The sequence below is a fragment of the Dipteris shenzhenensis genome, chromosome 3 (genome assembly GCF_047967505.1).
Source record: "Dipteris shenzhenensis isolate YYH24624 ecotype China chromosome 3, Dip_SZ_1.0, whole genome shotgun sequence".
NCBI lineage: Eukaryota > Viridiplantae > Streptophyta > Polypodiopsida > Gleicheniales > Dipteridaceae > Dipteris > Dipteris shenzhenensis.
This window is the reverse complement of record NC_141598.1, coordinates 6,994,364-7,018,392: the sequence shown is the minus strand read 5'-3', so window position 1 is coordinate 7,018,392 and position 24,029 is coordinate 6,994,364. Positions and strand designations below refer to the sequence as shown.

The window sequence follows — 24,029 nt, the reverse complement described above, 5'->3', positions numbered from 1 at the left end:
CTTTGTCACAGTATTCTCTTTTCTTTCAATGGATCAGATACTGGGCCTTATGGACCCTCTGGCTGCAGCAAAATCATGCATATCTGAATTCTCCCCTTCAACATCCTTATGAGTTCTTCTGAGCCTCATTGCGGCAGTCTTTATATGATGCCTTACATGAGGACGATTTGGATGTTTCTTGTATTCAACTTTTCTTTTACTGCTTCTGATGGATAGGGCATTGGCTCTTTTCTCGAGCACTGCCGTGATGTAAATGAATGTTACATAATATAATTTTCTTGGTTTCACAAAAGAAAAGTGTGTGTGAGAGAGAGATTTGGGAAACATTTTTGGTTATTTGGCAGATTTATGAGGTCTTTGTCTCAATATTCACTATTTCTCTCATGGGTGAGATATTGGGCTCTTTGGACAATCTGGAATGAGCATAATTTGGCATACTTGGGCTGCCAGATTCGCAAGTCATATGAATCTTTCAGAGCCTCATTGCGGCAATCCTTATATGATGCCTGCCATGAGGGTGATATACATGCTTCTTGCATAGAGCTTTTCTCTTTATGCTTCTGATCTTTGGGATACTCTCCATTCCCATCTTGTGAATTTATGAGAATATAAATACAATGCACTGGATTTTACCAAAAAAAAGTGTGTGAGAGAGAGAGAGAGAGATGTTCGCCTTTGTATTTTATGGGATATGATGTAGCCCGTGCCCTCTACTCTGGATCTTGATTTGGGATTTGCTCATCCGATGCGCATCAGGCTGCATTTTGCCTCTTTTCCTACAGCATATTATCGATGCCGGCAGGTTGGTCATTTTGCACGTGCTTGGCGTTCGGCTTCCATGACCACTCCTCCTGTTCCTTCTTCAATTGTAAAGTTTACTCTTCCTTCTCCTCCGGTTTCTGCTAAGGCTTTACTGTATAAGCCTTCTTTTACTGCTCCGAAGCATTACTGGAGGAAGGTAGGAAAATCACAGGTTAATCTTCCTCTTGCTAAAGAAGTTCAGGATCTGGCTCCCATTGAGCATCATCAGCCTCCTTCTCCTCTAGATATGGATGTGCCCCTTGCAGTGGGGATCATACAGGATGCTACACATGCTCTTTCTCAAGTTGATCCTCGAAGTGAAGCTGAAATGCTGAGTCCTGCTTTATCAGATGCAGCTCTTTCGTCAGAGGATACAGATGTTGATCTAGCTCATTTGCCTCTGATACCTGTGCCAAAGTCTCCTTCTGTTCGGGATACAGAATTGCCTTTTTTACTGGAATCTTTTCATCCCATGTTACAACAAGTTTTTGACCCTGTGATTCAAGAATTTCGGGCACTAACCTATATCAAGAAGAATCACAAGGGCAAAAAACAGCTGGTTTTTATTTATGGTGTGGTTTCATCACTGCATTAGTTTTTACAGAGCAATAATTTGAAGCTGGAGGATGCTGTGTTTGATCCTCCTCTAGCTTGATATGTAACTTTTTACTTGGCTGCCTCATGACTTTTGGTCTGAGGCTTTACTTGTAAATTTTTTTCTTGTACTTATTAGTGGGTTTTTACCTCTTTTGAGGTTTCCCACACATAAATATAAGATTTCACTTTTAAAAAAAAGTGTGAGAGTATAAGGAAAAAGCTCATTTTTTGGAGCTCAGCCAAACTCATCCTTGCATCTAGAGTTGTGGTAGTGAACCAGGCTCTTTTGGCCACCGCCTGGTTTGTGTGTTCTTGCTGGTGCCGGTCTAGGGATTGCATTACTCAACTCGTTAGACCAGTCAGGAATTTTTTATGGAGCCCTCGCTGGATTTTTACTTCAACTCGTTAGACCAGTCAAAAATTTTTTATGGAGCCCTCGCTGGATTTTTACTTCAGCCCCTCTTAGATTTCCTACCTCTCCTCTCATGACTGCCATCCTGAAAGCTTGGGGGAGCTTCAAGAACACTCTTCAGAGGGTGCCGCCCTCTACCCTCGAAGAGATTGATAGGCAGCCGATCATTTGGAACGATAGTATACTTGATGAGCATGGCAGACCACTGGGCACCTCCCATTACATGCAATGGTCTAGATGGGAGAGAGGCCCCGCCTACACAATAGGCACTTGGAAGGCTTTTATCAAGCTACCTGAGGATCAGAGACTGTAGTCAGTGAGTCACCTCAGAGGAGTAGCACGCAGGATTCAGCAGATAGGTGCAGCCATCCCGGTGGGATGGACAGTTGAGATGCCTATTACTTCCACCACTTGGATGGGAGCTTTTTTGAGGACAGCAGTTCCTTTACAGGTGATCGCTCTTTGAGGTCTCGAGGAAGATGTGCTGGTCTTTGATGTTGGGGACGGAGGTATACTCTCTAGATCCACGGATGATATCCTTCTAGAGGTTGCCTTTCAGCCTGTCAGGATTGCTGGTTTTGTGGACCATGGAGCGGGCTTGTAGTGGTACTTAGACCCTAACCCTCTGCTCTTGGCCTTGGGATCCTGGAGGTTGTGGTTATATGGAGGTGCACCTATCAGGTGCTTGCAGTGGGACCCAGGAGAGTGGGAGTGGATAGATCATGGGCACCGAGAGAGGGGGATTCCTTTCTTTCGTTTCACAGTTGGTAATGTTAGGAGATTGCAGCTGAGCATTAGGGGTTGGATTCCCTCCAGAGCCCCCCACTAGGACAGCTTCTTCATCACCGTAGATTTGCGTAGGAATTTCTAGAGGAGGCTATGGAAATCCCTCAGAAATAGAAAGATCACTCTTTTCATTTGGCTTTCTATTCATGGAGGGATTGCAGTGAACCAGTGGAGATCACAATTTGGGGCTGATCCCACTTGCCCTCGCTATCATTCTGCAGAGGATTCAGTGCGACATTGCCTTTGGGACTGCAGTTAGGCGAGGACTGTTTGGAAAGGGGTTGCTTGGATACTCAGCATTTTTTATACTTCCCCTTTCTTCATGCCTTGGGGCTCGGTCGCATGGTTATCCCTTACTGGGCCCCAGGTGTTTTATGAGGGTGAGCCTTCTTCTTGGGCACTCTCGGTCCACCGGCAGGTGATAGAGCCCTGCTCTCTTCAGGATGTACCAAAGCTTCCCATGCTTCAGTGGACACCTCTTGGGAGATTTTGGCTAGCATTTCCTCTTGCACATTTGGAGAGCCAAATGGACAGAGGCATTGGATGGCATGCAGATACACCCATCACAAGTGTTCACGGGTATTTGGACTGACACGGTTCACACGTTCATAGCCACTTGGGCTAGCATGCAAGGCCCTTCACGGGCAGCCTCTTCTAGGAGGACTGTTTTTCTTCGAGTTTGGAGGGGTTCTCCCTTTTTCTTGGAGGGTTCTACTGGATTGAGATGGCACTATCAGCCACAATCCTTTCTTTTTGGCTCTTGAGCTTTTCATGCATTGCATGGTGTATCCCGTATGGAGCTTGCTCTAATGGTTTTCTTTAATACTTAATAGAAGTCTCTTTTTGCAACAAAAAAAAAATGTGTGTGTGTGTGTGTGAGAGAGAGAGAGAGAGAGAGAATCATTTTTCTGTAGTGAGGCTGCAATTAATTTGCTTCATTGCCCTTGTCCCTTGTCAGAGTTTGCTGCAGACAATATGGATACAACGTTGAAGTCAAAAGATATTTCTGCGGACAGTGAAATTAGTAACTGCAGCATCAAAGGGATTCAAGAAGATGAGGCATATAGTCCTCGTCCAGATCAGACAAGTGGTTTGTTTTCGAATCACGCAAGCCTGAACTTCTCCTCGTGTGGGAAAGTTCCTGTAGTCTCACAGGCAGACTGTTGGGATTCTCTTCCTTGGTCAACTAGATTGGTACACAAAAGGTGTCAAGTGGAATGTCCAGAATTGGGAGACTGCAGGGATCAAAGTAATGGTGATAGCACACAACACTGCATTGGTGATTTACGCGGTGCTACTGCTTTTACTGTCACAAAGGATGTTGGGGTAACTCAACAGAATGCCAGGACAGATATCTATTCTTCTGGAACTACTGTTATGGCTCAATCTGTCATATCATCTGATTCATGTGACCAACCTACAGCCATGAAATGTTGTTCAAACGAGCCTGTAAACTCTAAACCAAGTTGCAGCTTACAGTCATTGCAGATGGCATATGAAGATAATTCTGATGACAAAAGCCCACTGAAGGATAAGAATCCAAAAGATTCCAGTACAGTTACAAAAAAATTCACCCTTGAAAGCTATCAGCCTAATGATAGCACCTGTCCATCTGAATTTGGGGAAAGGATAAAAGATGGTGAATTTAAATCACCTATAGCCCATAAAAAGACGCTTGTTTTGAATGAATTAATAACAGGTGCGGTGATGGCTGAATGCCAACTACAGCAGAAAAGATTCTGCCACCATGATCTTGAACCTTTATCTCAGATCTTGTCAGCACAAATGGCTTCCTTCTATCAGAAAGAGAAGACCACGACCGTCCTGATCAAGGATATTGTGGATGCTTGTGGCAGTGGTGAGTCCAAATTTTAATCATGATACTTCAAGAGTCTGTCTTTGTCGATGTTGAATAGAATTACAATTTTTTTGTTTCTCTTCTATTTCTTTCTGGAAGAGAGCTGATACAGTATGAAAGTACTATTAATATTACAAGGGTTATAATATCTGAAAACAAGGGTTATAATATCTGAAAATATCCAGAGTGGAAAATTGAAAATGTGTCCTATTAACAGCTCAGCAATCATGAGTATCCCTGCAAACTAGGTGGCCTCATTCTCATTCCTTCGTTTGTTCGTCCACCACTTCCTCCTCTCCCAAGCCTATTCCCTTTGCCTTCATGGTTATTGATCTCCTGCTAGTACTTTTCAGATCTTGTGTGTATTATGTTGACAAATGCCTTCCCCATTTACGAGAACTTTCTCAATAGGGGACTGGCCATCTGTAACTTTAGAGTCTTGTTGCAAACCAAGGAAAACTAACCTTCACAAGGGTGGGAGTTGGATAGCCTTCATCTTTGTCAAGCTCTAGATGATTAGTGGCATATATGGGGTACTCTCTATTCAGGGTCTCTTCTGGTGGCTGCATAGGGACTCAATGGTATGCTGTTGATGATACCGACTTGCAGAAGCATGAACAAGTAGCCGCCATCCTAGAATAGGAGCAGACTTGGAGTCACTGCTAGACCCTTTGAAAGGACGAGTGAGCACTCTGTCGGGACCTCACTTCTATTGGGGCATTTAAAAGGCAGCAAACAGGCTCCCCATGGTTGGTGGATTGGTATGAACGGGCTAGAGTAGAGATGCGTGCAGTTGTGTCTAGATGAGTGCATTCCTCATTATTCTTCTTGGGCTTGGTAGATGCAGCTTTAGAGTCAACATTATGAGGAGGGTGGATAGCTGCACACATATCCTGAGGAGATCCTAGATGTGATTCATCCTTTGTTCCAAGCAGGATATCGTTCATAGGTATCAAGATGATTGAGGTCTTGAAGGCCTTACTAAGACAAAAATTAATCTGGAGAGGAGGGGCTCTACTATGCTCACTTGCAAAAAAAATCAGATTCGATTGGCACCCTGCTCCACCATGCATTCCAACTTGCATACTTAAGGGAAATGGAAACGGAAATGTTTCGGGGTTTCTAGGAGGGCTGAAATGGGGAAACCTCATGTCATCAAGGAAGGGGGGTTAGAATAAAGGGTTTTGAGGTGATCACACACAGATTTAGAATGCTACGGGCTCAAAGAGATGGCTGAAGGAGTGGAGGCTGAGCTATGAAGGAGGGCTGAAGGGGAGTGGATGATGGAGGGGGGTTTGTAGCAGCCTGCAGGAGAGAAAGGACTCCCAGGGAGTGAATGGGGCTCAAGGAGGGCTAGAAAACCCTCAAAAGTCCAAGAGTGTGAGGCTGAAGGGGTGGAGGGAGTGAAAGATTGCAAGTGTATGCCAAAATGAAACACGGAGAGAAAAAAAACCCGCCGGAAAAAATCGTGAAATAGAGGGAGGGGGGTGTTACTTGAAACGGCCCGTTTCAGCCCTCTAAACAGCTGGGCTGAAACATTTCAGCCAGCTGTTTCAAGGGTCTGAAATGTTTCAGCCTTGAAACTCCGTTTTCTGGTTTGGGCCTTTCCTAGAACGTGTTTGAGAGTCCAGCTGGGCTCTGAAACGCGTTTAAGTGTAACTATGATTCCAAGAGATCCTCTACTGAAGTCTGATTCCGCCCTCCCTTTCACACAACTAGTATACACACTTTTTTTGGGGGGGTGGTAAAGAAACTATTTCATTAAGAAGAATGTACATTCATAGCTGTCCCAAAATAGAACAGCTACTACTCATAACTAGAAACACTGATAAAACTCTTCTAACTGGGCCAAAGGAAGGTCTCCAAGAGAATGCACATCTTGGAGAGACTGATGCAAGGATGAACGAAAGAAATCTTGAACATCCACTAGAAGCGGTAGGACAGCCCCACCCACTCACACACCTTTTTTTTTTTTTTTTTTTTTCATGAAAAAGACTTCTATTAAGTAAGAACAAAAACCCGCGAGAGCAAGCTCAAAGCGGAATACATCATGAAATCATGAGGATAATAAAAAAACCCCCTCAGAGTGAGGTGGAAAGAAACCAAGGCTGAGGCTGAAAGTGCCATCTCAACCCTGTAGTAGATTCAGAGAGTAGATTCAGAGAAGAAAGGAGAATCCTTCCATTCCCTGAAGAAAGAAGCCCTCCTAGCTGAGGCTGCACGGGAGTCCCCCTGCATACCCGTCCATACGGCCATCAGAGTGTGTACGATGTCTGTCCAGATACTAGCCAATGTGTGCGAGGGATGAACCTGAGTACCCTCCATAGCCTCTGTGCATCTGGATCTCCAGATATGCTAGGCTGCTATGCTCGCTATAATCTCCCAAGAAGTATCCACAGAGGCATGTACAACTGTAAAAGGACGGTGTGTAACCACATCCAACAAGCAGAGCTCAACCCGATGATGTCGAACTGAAATGGCCCGGGAGGAGTCAAGTCCCTCATAGAAAACCTGAGGTCCTGTAAGAGAAAGCCAAGCCACCGAGCCCCAAGTCATAAAGAGTGGGGAATGGGCAAAGTGACTAAAGATCCTGGCTATCCCCATCCAAATCAATCTCGCCTGTCTGCAATCCCATAAGCAATGCTGAATAGACTCCGAAGCAGAAAGGCAACGAGGGCAAGTAGGGTCGGCTCCGAATCTGGACCTCCAAAGGTTCACTGCAATCCCTCCATGAATAGAAAGCCAAAAGAAGATAGTGATCTTTCTATTCCTGTGGGATTTCCAGAGCCTCCTCCAGAAGTACCTCTGCTGATCCGCAGTAATACCAAAAGTCTCCCAATGAGGAACTCTGGAGGGTCTCCAACCTCTACTACTGAGCTGAAATCTCCTGGCATTACTGACCGTGTAACGAAAGAAGGGGATGGTCTTCTCTCGATGCCCCGCGTCAATCCACTCCCACTCTCCGGGGTCCCACTGTAAATACCTGATGGGAACTCCTCCATAGAGCCAAAGTCTCCAAGACCCGGTGGAGAGTAACTGGGGGTCAGGGTCTAAGAACCACTCTGAATCTGATCCCTGCATCAAAAGGCCTACGACCCTGATAGGCTGAAAAGCAGACTCAAGCAATATATCATCTGTAGATCTGAGCAATCTGCCACCATCCTGGACACTGAAAACCAAAGCATCCTCCTGTGCACCTCGGAAGGCTAAGACCTGAAGTGGAACCCCGCCTCTCGAGAAAGTACCTGCCCAAGTGGAGGTAGTGAGAGGCATATCATCTGTGTCTATCCAAGCCTCTGGAAGGGCTGACTCAATCTGCAAGATCCTCCCTGCACTCCCTCTGAGATGTCCTATACACACCTTTTTTTAAAGGGGGCTAAGAAGCAATATTCATTTGGAAAGAATATACATACATTTTGTAAGAAGCAGTATTCATCTAAAAAGAATATACATTCATAGCTGTCCCAAAATGAGACAGCTACTACTCAAAACTAAACGCACACACAGACAGTTTTTTGTGTGGGTAAGAAGCAGTATTCATTAGAAAAAATATATGTTTCATAGCTTCTCAAAGCGATACAACTCATCAGAACTAAAAACAGTAGTAAAACACCTCTAATTGGGCCAAAGGAAGGTCTCCAAGAGAATGTGCATCTTGGAGAGATCGACGCAAGGAGGAACGCAATAAATACTAAATATCCAAACAAGAATGCTCGCACAACCGAATATTACGAGCATGGTATAATGACCACAAAGCCCAATAAGGGCACCAACAGAAGAATTGATCATAACCGGGCCTAGAGGAATATTTGCCAAATAATCAAAACTACCTGCCAAAGGATATGCCTAGAAAACGAGCATGAAGACCAGCTCTCAGTCTGTGAAGAACATCATGAGCAGCAAGACAAGTCTAGAAAAGATGTTGCTCAGTCTCCCTGGGATGTGAAAATATAGGACATGCCAAGGAGGCCAGACGTCTGGCAACCAATAGATATCCAAGCAGTAATAAGCCCCCCTTCAAAGATCGCCATAAGAAAACAAGCTGCTTGAGAAGAAGCTTATTGTCCCAGATTTGCCGAAGACAACCCTTCCACCAAGCAAGGGGCTTATTGAGATGCCATAAATGATTTCCTTGCTGTTGAATCCATGACTGTGGTAATAAAAGATGATAAGCATTCTTAGCAGAAAGATCAGCAAATGAAAATGAAGAATAGCCTAGGAGTGATCTATCGAACTTCCAATCCAAAACTGAAATGAAGTATACAATCGAGGGACCGGCAGAAAAGGTTGCAACATATTTGAAAGAGTATGCCCAATTGACTTGGATTGTAAACCTAAACAAAATTGCCTCCTAGCCTATGGGAAAGAAAGGACATAGCCTTGACCATCTACTACATCATTATCCACCGTAGAAATGCGCAGACGATGCAAAAAATATGCCTTTTGAGGCTCAAGATGTGATAAAGGAGATGGGACACTCGGCTTCAGTGCATACTTTACAAATGGAGGGTGTTACTAGGATGATGCTCTTGCAAAGCCACTATGTCAGGCTGCAATTCATTGACATACGTCCACACAAGCTTCCATTTCCATGTGTCACACAAATCGTGTACATTGAGAGTGATGCATTTTATTTGTTAAAGCATATTTACAGAAATTTTATGAAGTACAGCTATGTACAGCTGATATTCGCACAAGCAACTAGATCAAGTGTGCATGGCCTCTTCCCTAATTTGACACAACAGCTTGATGGGAAGACAGCAAACCAGCAACTTCTTCTTTAGGGAAAAGAGTACAACTTGCTGTCCATGTGATACCAATTCATGACTTTTCAGGAGTATTACCATTGAAGATGTACCATTCCATGTCCGAGAAGGTAACGGTCTCCTAGCTGAGACGAATTTCCTTGGACTCTGCCAGGTTTCAGTTGGATTTTTTTCTTAACTTTACATTGAGATGTAGAGGGCATCGAGGTTGAAGCATTCCCATTTGAAACAATATGTGGCTTTCCCTTATCTTGAGCTGCAATTACTGGTTTATTGCATTTATTTTTTACCATAGAAGACCCACTGGCATCCTTGTTTTGCATCAGAGGAGGTATGGCATCTGAAGGCATTTTATGTAGAACTAAAGGGCATTGTGAAGCCTTGTGCCCAAAGTTTTTGCATTCAAAGAATGCTCCTGCAAATAACCATAGCATCATAATCTACTGTAAAAGAGTAAGATCTTGGAGCGGGGGTATCCGTATCCCACAAAATGCAGAGCCTATTAGAATTTCCATTTGGCCTAGGTGGACACACCACCTTGCCCAACTACGCTGCAATTTTTGGCAAGAATGAAGCCACACATTGAGAAAAATCTACCATCTCCACCCACAACGGGCAACAATGCCGAATCAAAGCTTGATAATACCTAGTAGGCGACCAGGGTGGGACATGCACCATTGTTGTCTAGGAAAAAGTGGAGAATGCTCCTGTAGCATTTGTTTGTGTTGTGCATCTGCCATTATGATTTACAAAAAACCATTTGTTGCATAAGGCACCTTAGGAACAAAATAGCCACCTAGTGTCCTTGTCAACCAGTTATCCACATCTGCTGCAACAGGCATACGGCCCAAGAAAAAAATAATCACGGCATGCTTAGCATATTCATGCACTGGATCCACTATTTCATTCCACTTCAACCATAATGCCAATAGTAGGGGTAGGATCTTTCCAATCCTTGCGTGTATCTTCAAAGCCTTCATGCATGACATCAAACACCAGTTGGGCCTTAAAAGAGGCATGAATAGGGTCATCTTTTTTTTTTTTCAAGAAAATTACTTCATTAAGTATGAATTAAAACCACTAGAGCAAGCCCAGATGCGGGAGTACATCATGCAATGCATGAGGGGGGGAAAAAACAGCTCAAAATGAGCTAATAAGAAACCAAGGCGGAGGCTGAAAATGCCATCTCAACCTCGAGGGAGACTTAGAGAAGAAAGGAGATCCTCTCCAAACTCTGAAAAAAGTAACTCTCCTACCAATGGTTGCCCTGGAGTATCCCTACATGCTCGCCCATATGGCCATCAGAGTGTGTAATGTGTCGGTCCAAATACTGGCCATAGCCTGGGAAGGGTGAACCTAGATACCCTCCATCGCCTCTCTACACCTGGCTCTCCAAATATGCCAAGCTGCAATGCTAGCCAAAATCTCCCATGACATGTCTAATGAGGCATGAGCAGCTGTGAAAGGAGTGAAGGGAACATCCTGGAGGGAACAAGACTCCACTGAGTGTCGCCGTACAATGAGATCTGGATCTGGATCTAGATCATGTCCCTCAAAGAACGCCTGAGGGCCAGTAAGAGATAACCAAGCCACTGAACCCCAGGTCATATAGAAAGGTGTTGTATGAAAGATGCTGAAAATCCTAGCAACACCTTTCTAGATTGTCCTCGCCTGTCTGCACTCCCAAAGGCAATGCTGTACTGACTCAACTGCCATGTGACAACGAGGACAAGTAGGGTCAGCCCCGAACCTAGATCTCCATAGGTTCACTGCAATCCCTCCACGAATAGAAAGCCAAAAGAAAAGAGTGATCTTTCTATTCTTGAGGGATTTCCAGAACCTACGCCAGAAGTTTTTCTGCACAATTGCAAAAATCTGAAAACTATCCCAATGGGATGCTCTGGAGGGCCTCCAACCTCTACTGCTGAGGTGAAATGTCCGACGGAGCATTTCTAACTGTGTAGCGAAAGAAGGGGAAGCTCTTCTCTCGGTGCCCCTCATCAATCCATTCCCACTCCCCTGGGTCCCACCATACAGCCAGAGTCTCCAAGACCCCAGCGCAAGGAGAATACGATCGGGGTCAAGATACCACTGTGAGTCCCTGTCCCACTCCATGAAACTTGCAATCATGACAGGCTGAAATGCAATCTCCAAAAGAATATCATCAGAAGACCTCATAAGTCTTCCTCCCGACTAAGCATCAAAGACAAGGGTATCCTCGTGTGCATCCTGCATAGTACAATAATTTGTAACGGAATGCCCATCCTTGAAAACGCTCCCCACCAAGTAGACTCTGTGATCAGCATGTCATCCGTGTCAATCCACTTTGGCAGAATGGCTACTTGTATTTGCTGTATCCTGAGTGCACTCCCTCTGAGATGGCCAACTGCTAAAAGTCTCTGATTCTCTGGAAGTCTCATAAAGGCCTGCCAAGCGCCTACTATAGAAGCAGGTCCCCTCTCCCATCTAGACCACTGCATATAATGTGACACTCCAAGTGGCCTGCCATGGTCATCCAAAATCGAGTCATTCCACATAACTGGATGCCTGTGAATTTCTTCACGAGAGGTGGGTGGAACTTTGCAAAGTGTGTTTCTAAAGCAGCCCCAAGCTTTTCAAAATAGCAGCCATGAGAGGGGAAGGGGGAGTTTTGAGATGGGCTAAAGTAAAGATCCATCTACTACTGTCCAACCAATCTCCCCCATGAGAAGGGATACAAGACTGAATGTTGTGTGCGAAAAAATATTTCCAGGGCTCCTGTCCAGGCATCAATCCATGTACTACAAACTTGCAGAGCAAGGCCATACACTACAAGTTCGGGTCAATAATATTGAGACCTCCTTCTCTTGTGGGGAGAATGAGGGTCTCCCAAGTCACCCTGGCTACAACATCTGAGGTGCCTACTAAACCGCTCCATAGGAAGTTCCTGATAGGTCTCATGAGCTGAGCGATACAACCTCTAGATCTACACCAACATGAGCAAATGAACCAGGCAGTAGCCAATAATACCTGGTTCACAACCACAACTATGGATGCAAGGTCAAGTCTGGTTGAACTCCAAAAGATGAGTTTCCTCCTGATACTCTCCAACACGGGAGTGAACTGCTGTGCCGGAGAGATGCCCACCCTAACCTGGCATCCCAGATACGTGACGGAGACTCCCCTCTGAATCAAAGTGAAACCTATGTCATTCCCCAAGGTTGGAGTGTCCTCATCACTGAACCAAAAACCAATGGATTTGTTCCAATTAATGTGTGCAACTGCCGCAATGCAAAACAAATCCAATGCCATCCTGAATGAAGTTAGTTTCTATGGAGTGGCATCCAAAAAAACAGCCGTATCATCTACCAACTCACTATCTAAGAGCTCATCCTTTTGCCTCAGCTTGAGCTCTAATGTAATAGCTCATAGCCTCAGCCACAAAAAGGAATAAAAAGGGGGCTAAGGGGCATCCCTGACGGGTCATTTGGTAATCTCAAACATGTCCCCTAACTCCACCAATAAGAACCTGCTGATCTATAGAGGGCTGACACCCCTCTGATCCATGCATCTGAGAAACCAAAGTGAGTAAGTGTGCCCTCCAGAAAGCCCTAGTCTACCCTATCATAATCTTTCTCAAAGTCCAAGAGTAGAATGGCCAGCCTGTGGCCACTATGCATGGCCAATCCGAAGCCTCCCAAAATGAGAAGATGTTATCAAAGATGCTTTTGCCATGCACAAAACCCGTCTGTGTATCATGGATAAGATCTGGGAGAAAGGCCTGCAGACGAAGGCTGATAGCTTTAGCTAGGATTTTATACAAGGTACCCAACAAGGTAATCGATCTCCATTGAGACACTAAATTCCTACAACCTCCTTTCGGAATCAAATGAGTGAGGCCCTCCGTAAGTGAGTCTGGCATCTCATCCAAGTCCCATACACCCTGCGGGGCTGAGGTAATGTGATTCCAAAAAGTAATAAAAAATAAGGGGGCAAGTCCATTTGAACCAGGACACTTGCCCTTGTGAAGGGCAAAGAGAGCAGTCTTGAACTCTACGTTGGTGAAGTGTGCATCAAGTGAGACAGTCATCTCCCCTGTCTCACCAACCCAGGCAAGTGTCGCCAAATAACCACTCTAGCATTATCTGTGGCCTGGGTGTCAAGATCTGCTGTAAGAAGGGAGGCATAGAAATCGGTGGCAACCTGCAAGACGGCATCTAAATGTGTCTGAAGAACTCCGCCTAAATCAACAAGCTGTGAGATGCTCTCCCTACTATGTGTGGGACCAAGAGTAGAGAAGAACTACTTGTTAACCCTACCTCCCGTTTGAGTCCAAAATGACTCTTTGGCATGAAAGACATACTCTGCTCTTTGATCCAAAAGTGACTGCTGCAGAGCCCTTGTTGTAGCAAGGCGCTCCTGAATCCAAGCAGGGGTAAGTCCATTTGAACCAGGACACTTGCCCTTGTGAAGGGCAAAGAGAGCAGTCCTGAACTCTACGTTGGTGAAGGGTGCATCAAGTGCGACAGTCATCTCCCCTGTCTCACCAACTCAGGCAAGTGTCGCCAAATAACCACTCTAGCATTATCTGTGGCCTGGGTGTCAGGATCTGCTGTAAGAAGGGAGGCATAGAAATCGGTGGCAACCTGCACGGCATCTGAATGTGTCTGAAGAACTCCACCTGAATCAACAAGCTGTGAGACGCTCTCCCTACTATGTGTGGGGCCAAGAGTAGAGAAGAACTACTTGTTGACCCTACCTCCCGTCTGAGTCCAAAATGACTCTTTGGCATGAAAGACATACTCTGCTCTCTGATCTAAAAGTGACTGCTGCAGAGCCCTTGCTATAGCAAGGTGCTCTTGAATCCAAGCATTTGTAGGCCTCTTCTGCTCCTCCCTCTGGAGGGCAGCCAACTGTTGGCGGATACCTATCTCACGCCTGAGGGTCTCACCCCTCCTGATATGAGCAACTGACAGATAAAAGTCGCTAATATCAAAGAGGGCTAACAAATGAGATACCCAGGTCCTCAACACTCTCTCTGTAAAGCCCTCCTCTGCATAAAAGGAATCTGGAATCCTAACACTAGCAAAGCGGCCCCTCACATGAGGATATGAGACCATCAGAACCACTAGAAAATGATCTGAAGTGGACACCCCAGCTGTCATCTTTGACCTGAGGCTTGCTTTTGTTTTTTGTGCATATAAGTCTTTGTAGCCGGCCATCTCCTACAATGAAGAAGAACTGAAGAGGATATGAAAGGAAAGTATAGAGATTTATAGAAGGTTTATAGAAGGAACAAAGCATCGAAAGGAAGAGAAAAGCTTTATAGACAACAAAATAAAGGAACAGATTTTATAAGATAGGAGAAGGGGAAAAAGGGATAAGAAAGAGGAGTGCAAAACAACAAGTAAAACGAAGCTCATTGGACACACCCACACCACAACACATGCACACGCAGTGAGCAGGTGAAAACCAAATGGAACATGGTGACAAAAACCAAGGAGATACTAAGAGAGCTCAAAATCGGGCAAAATGAAGAATCACAACAGCAAGGAGGGCTGAAAAACAGCTGCACAGAACAATGCAAAAGCCTAGAGTTGCAGAATCGAGAGTTCAACAACACACGTAGGCTTATCGTGATGGTAGATAACAATGATTAGAGTCTCGAAGCAGTACACAATGCAAGGGCAATTAGCAGGACCTTCAAATCCGCCTGACGAAGCAACAAGAAGCATGTATATTCAGTTGCGCATGTAGAGTAGGATCTGTAGAGGTGACCAAGGGTTCGGAAGGGCTAAGGAGACGAAGTGAAACCACAAAGTGGACTCTAGATAAGGGTGCGAACCACCATAGCGGTATTACGATGAGGCCACCTAGTTGGCGCATCGTTGATGATGTATTTTCCTTTCGGATGATTTTGTGTCCCATAGGCCATGTATGGCCTTCCGTGGACCTTTAATAAAATTTCTTTCTTTCTTTCTTTCTCTCTCTCTCCTCCACGACCCGATCCAAGCGGGCGAGAGATGGGAAGATGCCTCAGAACCCTTGGTTCGACAACGAGTGCAGAGAGACGGGAGCCCACTTCACACAGCAGCAGACTTTGAGTCATCTGACGCCACTTGAAGCACAGAGGATCTATCGACGATTGACGCGCCGTAAGAGACGGGCTTTCCTCACACATAGGATGGATGAGATTGTCAGATCGTTCCGTGGAGGAGACCCAACCACTAGATGGGGATTTCTATCAAAGGGGAAGCCACCTGTCCCCATTTCTGACCTAGATGTGTGGCACATGTATGCATCCTCCCTCTATGATGCCCAGTTGCAGACACCGCCGGATATGTCCTCCATGCCTAGGCCCACCACTTGTCATCTGTTCACCACACAAAATGTAAGGGCTGCACTTCGCCATCTACACAATCGGAGTGCGTAGGACCACGAGGGCCTCCGTACTGAGCACTTTGCACATGGACAGGAGGTCCTAGCCTCAATCCTAGCCCACTTGCAGACACCGCCGGATATGTCCTACACGCCTAGGCCCACCATTTGTCATCTGTTCACCACACAGAATGTACGGGCTGTACTTCGCCATCTACACAATCGGAGAGCGCAGGACCACAAGGGCCTCCGTACTGAGCACTTTGCAAATGGACAGGAGGTCCTAGCCTCGATCCTAGCACAGATGTTCAACCGGGCTGTTTGTCACAGATTTCCACCTTCTTGGAGTACCACCACTATTGTACCGATACACAAAGCCGGGGACCCTATGAGGACGGGGAACTATCGGATCCTTATCATTGGCCACACTCTGACCAAGATTTATGGATCAATTGAGGGAACTCAGCAGTCATACAGAGGCTCGGGGGCAGCGGGCACTAGGACAGGAAGGATTCCAAAGACAGCACTCCGCTAGATCACATCTTCACTTTGAGGTCTATCATTGAGGAGGCAAGGTCTACACACCAAAAATTCTACACATGCTTTGTAGACTTTCGGAAGGCTTTTGACACTGTCCCGTGATCCCGCATGGTCAGGAGGTTACAGGAGCTGCAGATTCCAGAGACACTGATATGGGGGGTGATGAGCCTATATGAGTCAGTCAAAGGCCGAGTTCGTGTCTGAGGAGGCCTATCGGATTGGGTCGAGAGTACGATTGGAGTGAAGCGGGGATGCCCCCTCTCACCGACTCTCTTCCGGCTGTACATTGATGAGATCACCTCTTTCATAGACCACCTAGGGGGCGAAGGATCACCACTGGCCAATCTCATGATACTGACTCTCTTCTGGCTGTACATTGATGAGATCACCTCTTTCATAGACCGCCTAGGGGGCGAAGGAGGCCGATCTCATGATACAAATATTGCTATACGCTGATGACATAGTCCTCATCTCATCCTCAGCAGAGGGGCTGCAGAGACACTTGGAGACCCTAGAGGTGTTCTGTAGAGAGAACTGACAATCAACCTTGGGAAGACCAAGGTTATGGTCTTTAACACCTCACATGCAGTAATCCGACGACTCAATTTCACTTATCGAACCGAGCCAGTGGAGATAGTGCAGTCATACACATTTTTGGGAGTAATCTTCACAGGACCCCTTTTCACTATGACACATGCAGCCCAGGCACGACTCACATGGGGACGGGGTGCTCTGGCCCGATTGGAGAGACAGTGTTTCCAGGCACACTTCCAGGATCCACCGATGAAGTGCTGGCTTTATATCATACAAAAGCTTCCCCTGAATGGGGAGCTCAACATTACATCAGCAGAAGGTCTCAATATATGACAAGTATACATTGTAGTCTATATAATGAGTTTGCAGAAGATTGTTGCAGAGAGTGTCGAAAAAAGGGGAAAGTGGAAAAAGTAGGATCACTAAAGACTCCATGATTTTGATCCTTCCATAGATTCTAGAGTGCCAAGTAACGAACCCAAGTGAAGAACAAATCAAACTCGTGTCTGCATGGTGAATTCCAACAAGCCAAAAATGCTTCCCAAAGGTAGCAGTAGGAAATCTAGCTCTCAAAAGCTGCTGAAGGAGATCTAAGAAATCACAAGTCTGTGGACAATGCCAAGGAGATGAGGCACAGATTCCCTTGGAGCCAAACATCTATGACAAACAGCCGGAGCAATATGTCTTCGTGCCAAGAGATGCCCAGATGGAAGAACCCCCAGTGTCACCCACCCCAAAAAAACCTGTTGTCGAAGAGGAACTTTGGAATCCCAAAGCTGCCGCAATCTCTTCCACCACCACTTTGCTGGACGATTCATATGCCAAAGTTGATTTTCCTTATTTGAAACCCAAGGTGGGGGTAGCAAAATTTAATACAAGGCAAGTACCGTAATGTGGGAGAGCCTCAAGGGACAGGCTGATGAACCTGGGGAGGAATTAAGACTCCAATCTTCAAGCCTATCCTCAAGCTCAAGTGGTGGCACCAGCAGAAAAGGATGAAGCATTTGAGTAATACTTTGCCACAGAGGGCGATAGTGCATCCCTGAACCATATTGTATGGTAGTGAAAGGAAAAGATATCATGGCACCATCATCAAAAATCACATCAGCCACATAGCCGATCCTTTTGAAAGTAATAAAGTAGGAACGTCTGGGTTTCCCCAAAGCCAACGTGGGGTCAAAAACCTTTGACCGATGTAAGCTTTCAGCTCTTAAGGAATTGCCATGCAAAGAGTCGCAACCATGCCATTCCAAGTGGGAGAGGATATGCTTCCGATCAAAAAACATTTTGGAGACCAAAGAGCATCCTTTGACCCTACTATCACTACAACCAAAAAGAAAATTCCATGTTTGCGGCCATGTTTGGAACGCCAAAGAGTTTCCATAATGGCTGACATAAAGTATGTAAGACCCTACCGAATGATCAAAGGTAGGTAGAACTGAATGTATGCCATCAAGAATAGACTGGACTATCCGGAGTCGAGCATGCAACGGCCAAGTTGCTAATTCCACTATTTAAGCATTTTCTTCAATTTTGCAAGTACCCAGTGTGTTTGCTGGCGAAGAATAATCATCCATCCCAAAGGATATCCAAGATGGCAAACTATTGAGTAGACAAGACTATTTCCCCAGCCCATGAAAGACTATGCCAAAGGATAACCAAGATGGCGAACTAATTGAGTAGGCAAGGTTATTTCCCAGGCCATGAAAGACTATGTCAGTATTTAGAATGCAATAGTAACAGCTTAGACTTCTGAAAACTCACATGTAGACTAGCAGCTAGGCCATATAATGATAGAGCATGCTTAAGGGAAGAAAGATCCATCTCGGTATTCTTTGGAGTAAAAAAAGAATCATCAGCATATGCTTGAGCAACCATAGTGTGACTTCCATGAATCTCCAAGCCTTGCAACATATGTGTAGCCACATGGTCCATGTATTGAAGCATGGGATGCATGGCTATGGCATACAAAAGCGCACTAAGTGGACATTCCCGTCAAAAGAACAACGGAGAGTCCAATTTTTAGAATTATCTTCAGACCACACACATGCAACTTTACTGTCATTGTATAGCCAGTAAATAACATGCTGCATTTTTTGACCAAATCCCAAAGCATGCATGGTCTGCGAGATGAAATCCCATTGAATCATGTCATCAAAGGCCTTGGCAATATCAAATTGCGACAAGAGCACATCTTGATCGGTATATTTTGCATATGCATAATATCAGACATATGTGCCTAGGCATCCCATTCTCTACACAACAGGTGAGATCGATGAAAACTTGGTGGCAGGGGAATCGTTAAATCCCATTTTTCCTCAAGAAATAATCACAGCCAAATTATTCATCCCAAACTGCATTCGTATGCGAGGCATAAATTGAAACAAATTCGTAAGTGTCCCCATTCCATCTGCGGCTGTAAATCATGATCAATCAGCATAGCAACCCTGGCCAGCGTAGAAAATGTGAAATCTCGCAAAGAAACCTTCACGGTCCATAGAGAGTGTTGATTTGTTCTTGCAAACAGACAATATCTAGCTTTTGACCTATAATATTATCCCAAACCAGCCTCCATTTATTTATATAATAGAGGCCCTAAACATTATACGTAAAACATTTGATCAGTGTTTACATATTTACAAGCAAGCCGATGTAGCATAACATCAACGCTCAACCTGCATCGCCATGCTAGGCTGTGGCGAGCCATTATATTCCTCATAGGCATTCACTTGCTTATCAGTAGAAATAAAGAGGCAAGACTATTTGAAGACATGGCTGCCACATGTGGTGGACACAATAGATAGGCACGAACCACCCTGGACCAAAATCTATCAACCCAAAAACCATCAATTGCCAGAGTCTCCTCGGAGGAGGATGCAGTCTCCATTCAATTTCTACTTGCCACTGTCCCTGGCTTGAATACTTTCTTAGAAATTTGCCAATCCGATGAAGAGGCTTTCTCCCCGGCTGGCATTTTGTCCCTTGCCTTGGAAGGTGTAACATGCATTTTAGCCTTGCCTTCCTTCAGCAATTAAGGGAAGAGATGCATTTCCTGAACCACGAGCACGTGCCACAACAATAAGCCTTGCCATAGAAGATTCATTTGGGCAGTTGTAGGAGGGAGATTTCAATAAAAACTATGGACACTGAGATTGCATATGTCCACATTTATCACATTCAAAACAAGAACCCGTGAAATTACCTCATTTTAGTTTAAAAAAACCTATTGGGATGGTATTCCTGTCATATCAGCCAGTAGAGCCACATGTAGGGGAGTGATTCTATTAGTGTCACGTAGGTCTACCACCTCAACCCATACGGAGCATTTGTGTCGAATAAGACTTTGGTAGTCCGTAGTAGGCGTCCCTGGATAAACATGCACCAATTGATTCCCAAAAAAGAGGGGATTTTTGCAAGAGCTGTTGCTTATAGTGAGCATCCGTGAAAATGACCTCCTCCCTATAACAGCCCAGAACAAAGCATCCCTTGTATAGGGATTTCAGCCATGGTAGTCCGTAGTAGGCATCCCTGGATAAACATGCACCAATTGATTCCCAAAAAAGAGGGGATTTTTGCAAGAGCTATTGCTTATAGTGATTATCCGTGAAAACAACCTCCTAGAATCCTCTATCTGCCCTATAACAGCCCAGAACAAAACATCCCTTGGGTAGGGATTTCAGCCATTGTGCTACATCTTCTGCATTAGGCATATGTTCTAGAAAGAACAATACCACCGCTTTTTGAGCCAAACTCATGATTGGTGCATACAAAACCTGACCTGGAACAAAGATGTGAAACTCCAGGACAGGTCCATCACCCCAAGCTTGATTGTTGTCTGAAAAACACTCTTGCAAACTATATGCAAAAGGTTGCAGCCCTTGATTGGCACATTGCTCTGGACTTTCTACAACCAGGAGGAACACAGCAAAGAAAGGTGTCTGAAAATAGTCCCAACTAGTAGAAAAAAACAGCAAAGAACACACACCCCTCATCGAGCGGGAAGGGGCTTTCCGGCCCCTTGGAGTTCCTGGCTGCTCCCACTACTCCCCTCCCGCCATCTCCTCCTCCCGCAGCCCCTTATGCCTCCTCCTCCTCGCTCCCCCTTGCCGCCTCCCCCCTCGACCTCATCCGCAACCTCTCCGCCCCCCCTTCCCGTCTCCTCTCGCCTACCCTCCCCGCCTCTCTCGCCTCGTCTCCCCGTGCTGCCCCCCCACCTCCCCTCTCCGCTTCCCCGCTCCCCCTTCTCCTCCCCTCCCCACTGCTCCTCACGCCTCCCCCGCTACCCCCTCCCGCCTCCTCCACCGCCTCTACCACCTCCCCCTTCCGCCTTCTCTACCTCCTACCACCCCCACCTCCGCCTCCTGCCACCCCCACCTCCTTGCCCCTCCGCCTTCTCCACCTCCTTCTCTCCTCCCCCCCCCCCCACTTGCTGCCTTCTCCCACCTCCTCTTCGCCCCTTGCCCTCGCCTTCTCTCCTTCCTCACTTTCTCGTCCCCCCCCTCTTCCTTCTCCGCCTTCCGCCCTCCCTGCCTTCCTCTCTTCTCTTCCGTCCTTACCCCCCCTCACTCCGCCTCATCTCCACCTCCCCCTCTGCCCTTTTTCCCTTTCTCTTCTTCCTCCCTGCAGCGAGAGCATTTGCGCTTGTTAAGGGGAAAGAAAACCTTGGTGGTGACGCTTGGTCTGGCTGTCAAGGTTCTTCTTTCCCCAACTGACAAGCAACAGGTACAACATGTAGTTCAGTCCCTCCAGGACAAGGCGCTTGTGGGCAGAATTGTGGGCCTCACGCCTACACAAAGACAGGTGAGAGAGTGGATCCAGGCGAGCTTGACATTAGAGGGCGACCACATCCAGGAGGTCACCATCTATGGATGAGGCATTTTTCTCATCCAGCTGAGCTCCCCTGACACCACCTCGACACTTGTGGAGCAAAGCCCCCTACTCCTTGGCCCGCACCTTGTCTATCTCTTTCCTTGGTATCATGGGTTCACAGTGGAGGACATGGACACGACACACCATGTTCCACAATTCCCGGTTACACTCCGTTTCCAAGGGTTCCCCAAGGAGTGTCGAGCCATCACCCCTTCCATTGGACGGGCATTTGGCACAGTGCTAGAGTCCCCGCCAGAGACGATCGCCTTCGTTCTAGCAGATGATGGAGTCCCCAGGATCAGACTAGTGGTGGAGAGCTCGGAGTCCCTCCCAGAGTTGATCCTTCTCGAGACCCTAGAAGGGGGCACACTTCGTCAAAGGGTGGAGATCTCCAGGTTACCAGGCCAGTGTCTTTGATGCAGACAGATGTGCCACCTCACCAAAGATTGCCTCCATGGCCTCCCTCACGCACCCCCCCCCCCTCCTCCACAAAGTAGGAAGAGTCAGCAGGCCCGAGTTCAGCACCCTCTCAGGCAAGAGCAGCAGGAGTCTCAAACCCCATGGGTTACCCCCTCGGAAGGGAAATGGACACAGGTTAAAAAGAAAACGAAAACAAGCAAGTAGGCCCACAAACGCCGCAGACAAAGCGCCAACCGCAGGGAGAGGGACAAAGTTGACCGAGAGGCCTCGAAAGAGGAACAGCAAGAGCCCCCCCCAGAAGCGGGAGTCTTTGCCCATTCAGCCGCTCCTCTAACTTCGGAAGTCCAGCCTCCGCACCCACCCTTGTAGCAGCAGAGAGCCCCGGAAGCTCTAGATGCGGCGATAGCGAAAGCCGCAGTTGCTAGCCCGATGAGGGCCGTGGAGGAGCCAATCTAGAGCCCCGACGAGCCTGATCAGCAAGGGGTCCTGGGATCGGCCTTTTCCCTCCTCCTCCCCCTCCCCCCCCCCTCCCCCTCCCCCTCCTCCTCTTTACTTCCCCCTCCCCCTCCAGGGTTTCCCCCGCTCCCTCCTCCCTCCTTAGCCCCCCCTCCGATGGTTACTCTCACCACCCACCCCCCGCCCTCTGTCCCCCGTGTCCTGACCTCTCCCTCTCCCGCCACTCCCCTCTTCACTCCAGTAGCAACTTCTTCCTCTTCGACACCCCTGCCATCGGGCAAGGGAACGACGACGCCCCTTTCAACCTCCTCATCGCAGAGCAGTAGGTCCGCTCAGAGAGGGATCCTGAGAGACAAGGCTCGTCCTCTCGACCAGCAGCTCCCAACCTCCAGCCTGGGCGACCCTTACCGCAGGACTTCTGGAGGTTAGGACCCTAGAACTATCAGGAGATTCATACCCTCTACCATTGGAGGTCACACTCATGGTCCTTCAGCCCCGCAAGGGGGGTTTGATCAGTGCAGTGGGATCTCAGACACACCCCGCTTGGAGATTTTCGTTTGCCTCCACAGGGTTGGGTAAGTGGTCCCCGGAAGTATTTGATGCTATTTTGGGTAATCAACTTATGCTCATGATGGACGAGTGGATGGGCCCACAGGGACTAGATCTTTGGTACGCCCATGGTGCGGAGGTGAACTTTCAGCTGAGCTTCACGTGAGAGGAGCCAGCGTGTGGTTTAGCGATGGGAGTTATCAGATTGCCAATGGAGGCAAAGGTGGACCAGGCACACTTCTGTCCCCTCCAAACGTGTGCAGATTTGTTCGGGGTGGAAGACTCCCTCATGGTGAAGTGGGCACGGAAGATCGGTATTGAGCCAATATCCACCCTAGTACGACGCCGCACACACACTGACTACTCGCCTTCCAAACCCCTGGCAAAATCACACAAGTCAGTCTCTCTAGGACAGGCACCCACCCACAAGAGCGCCTTGTTCCCGACTCCACTGTCCTCATGAGCTGGATCATATTGAGTTGGAGCGTACAGTTGGAGCGTACACGAGCTCCACGACCGTGTTCGTAGTCAGCCACAGTACCTTGGTGCTCCGGTAGGAGTTGCAGAGGGCAGTGGTAGGGCGCGCTGTGGACATCCTTATGATTCAGGAGGCTCTCTCCATGGGTCTCTGCCACTGATCATGAAAATGAACTGCTCCCAGGTACTACGCTCTGCTGTTGGCATCTCAGAGAACCAGGCGCCACCCTACTTGTCTTCCCCAAACTCCAGATTGTTGAAGTCCCCTCCAACAATCTAGGAGTCAACATCCAGAAGACACTCTTACAGCCTCCTCCAAAAGGCCGGGCGATGCTGCCTACACGCTGGGGCATACACGTTCAGGATTCCAATCCTGGACTCTCCTCTCTGAACTCCCATCCAAACTGCCTGTCCTGGAATGAGCTCGCCCTGATTATAGACCTCTGGAGCCAAGGTCTATGAGACTGAGATGCAGACCCCTCCGCTCCGTCCTATTGCGGGAGACCACTCCTCTGGACCTCTCCCTGGAAGAAGGTGATGGCATCGTCTGATGTTTGCCGCTGAAAACGTCAGAGTTCAACAGGACTCCTGGCAACCTTCTCTTCTC

The 24,029-nt window shown here is 47.1% G+C and overlaps 1 protein-coding gene across 1 annotated transcript in view; it reads left to right on the top strand.

The window, feature by feature from the left end:
* LOC147903294 (uncharacterized) overlaps positions 1–24,029 on the top strand; it is a 246,534-nt gene that overhangs the window by 164,098 nt on the left and 58,407 nt on the right. The window contains exon 14 of the mRNA XM_087371313.1: positions 3,555–4,454. Within this exon, the coding sequence (XP_087227439.1) occupies positions 3,555–4,454 (900 nt within the window). The remainder of the gene's footprint in view (positions 1–3,554; positions 4,455–24,029) is intronic.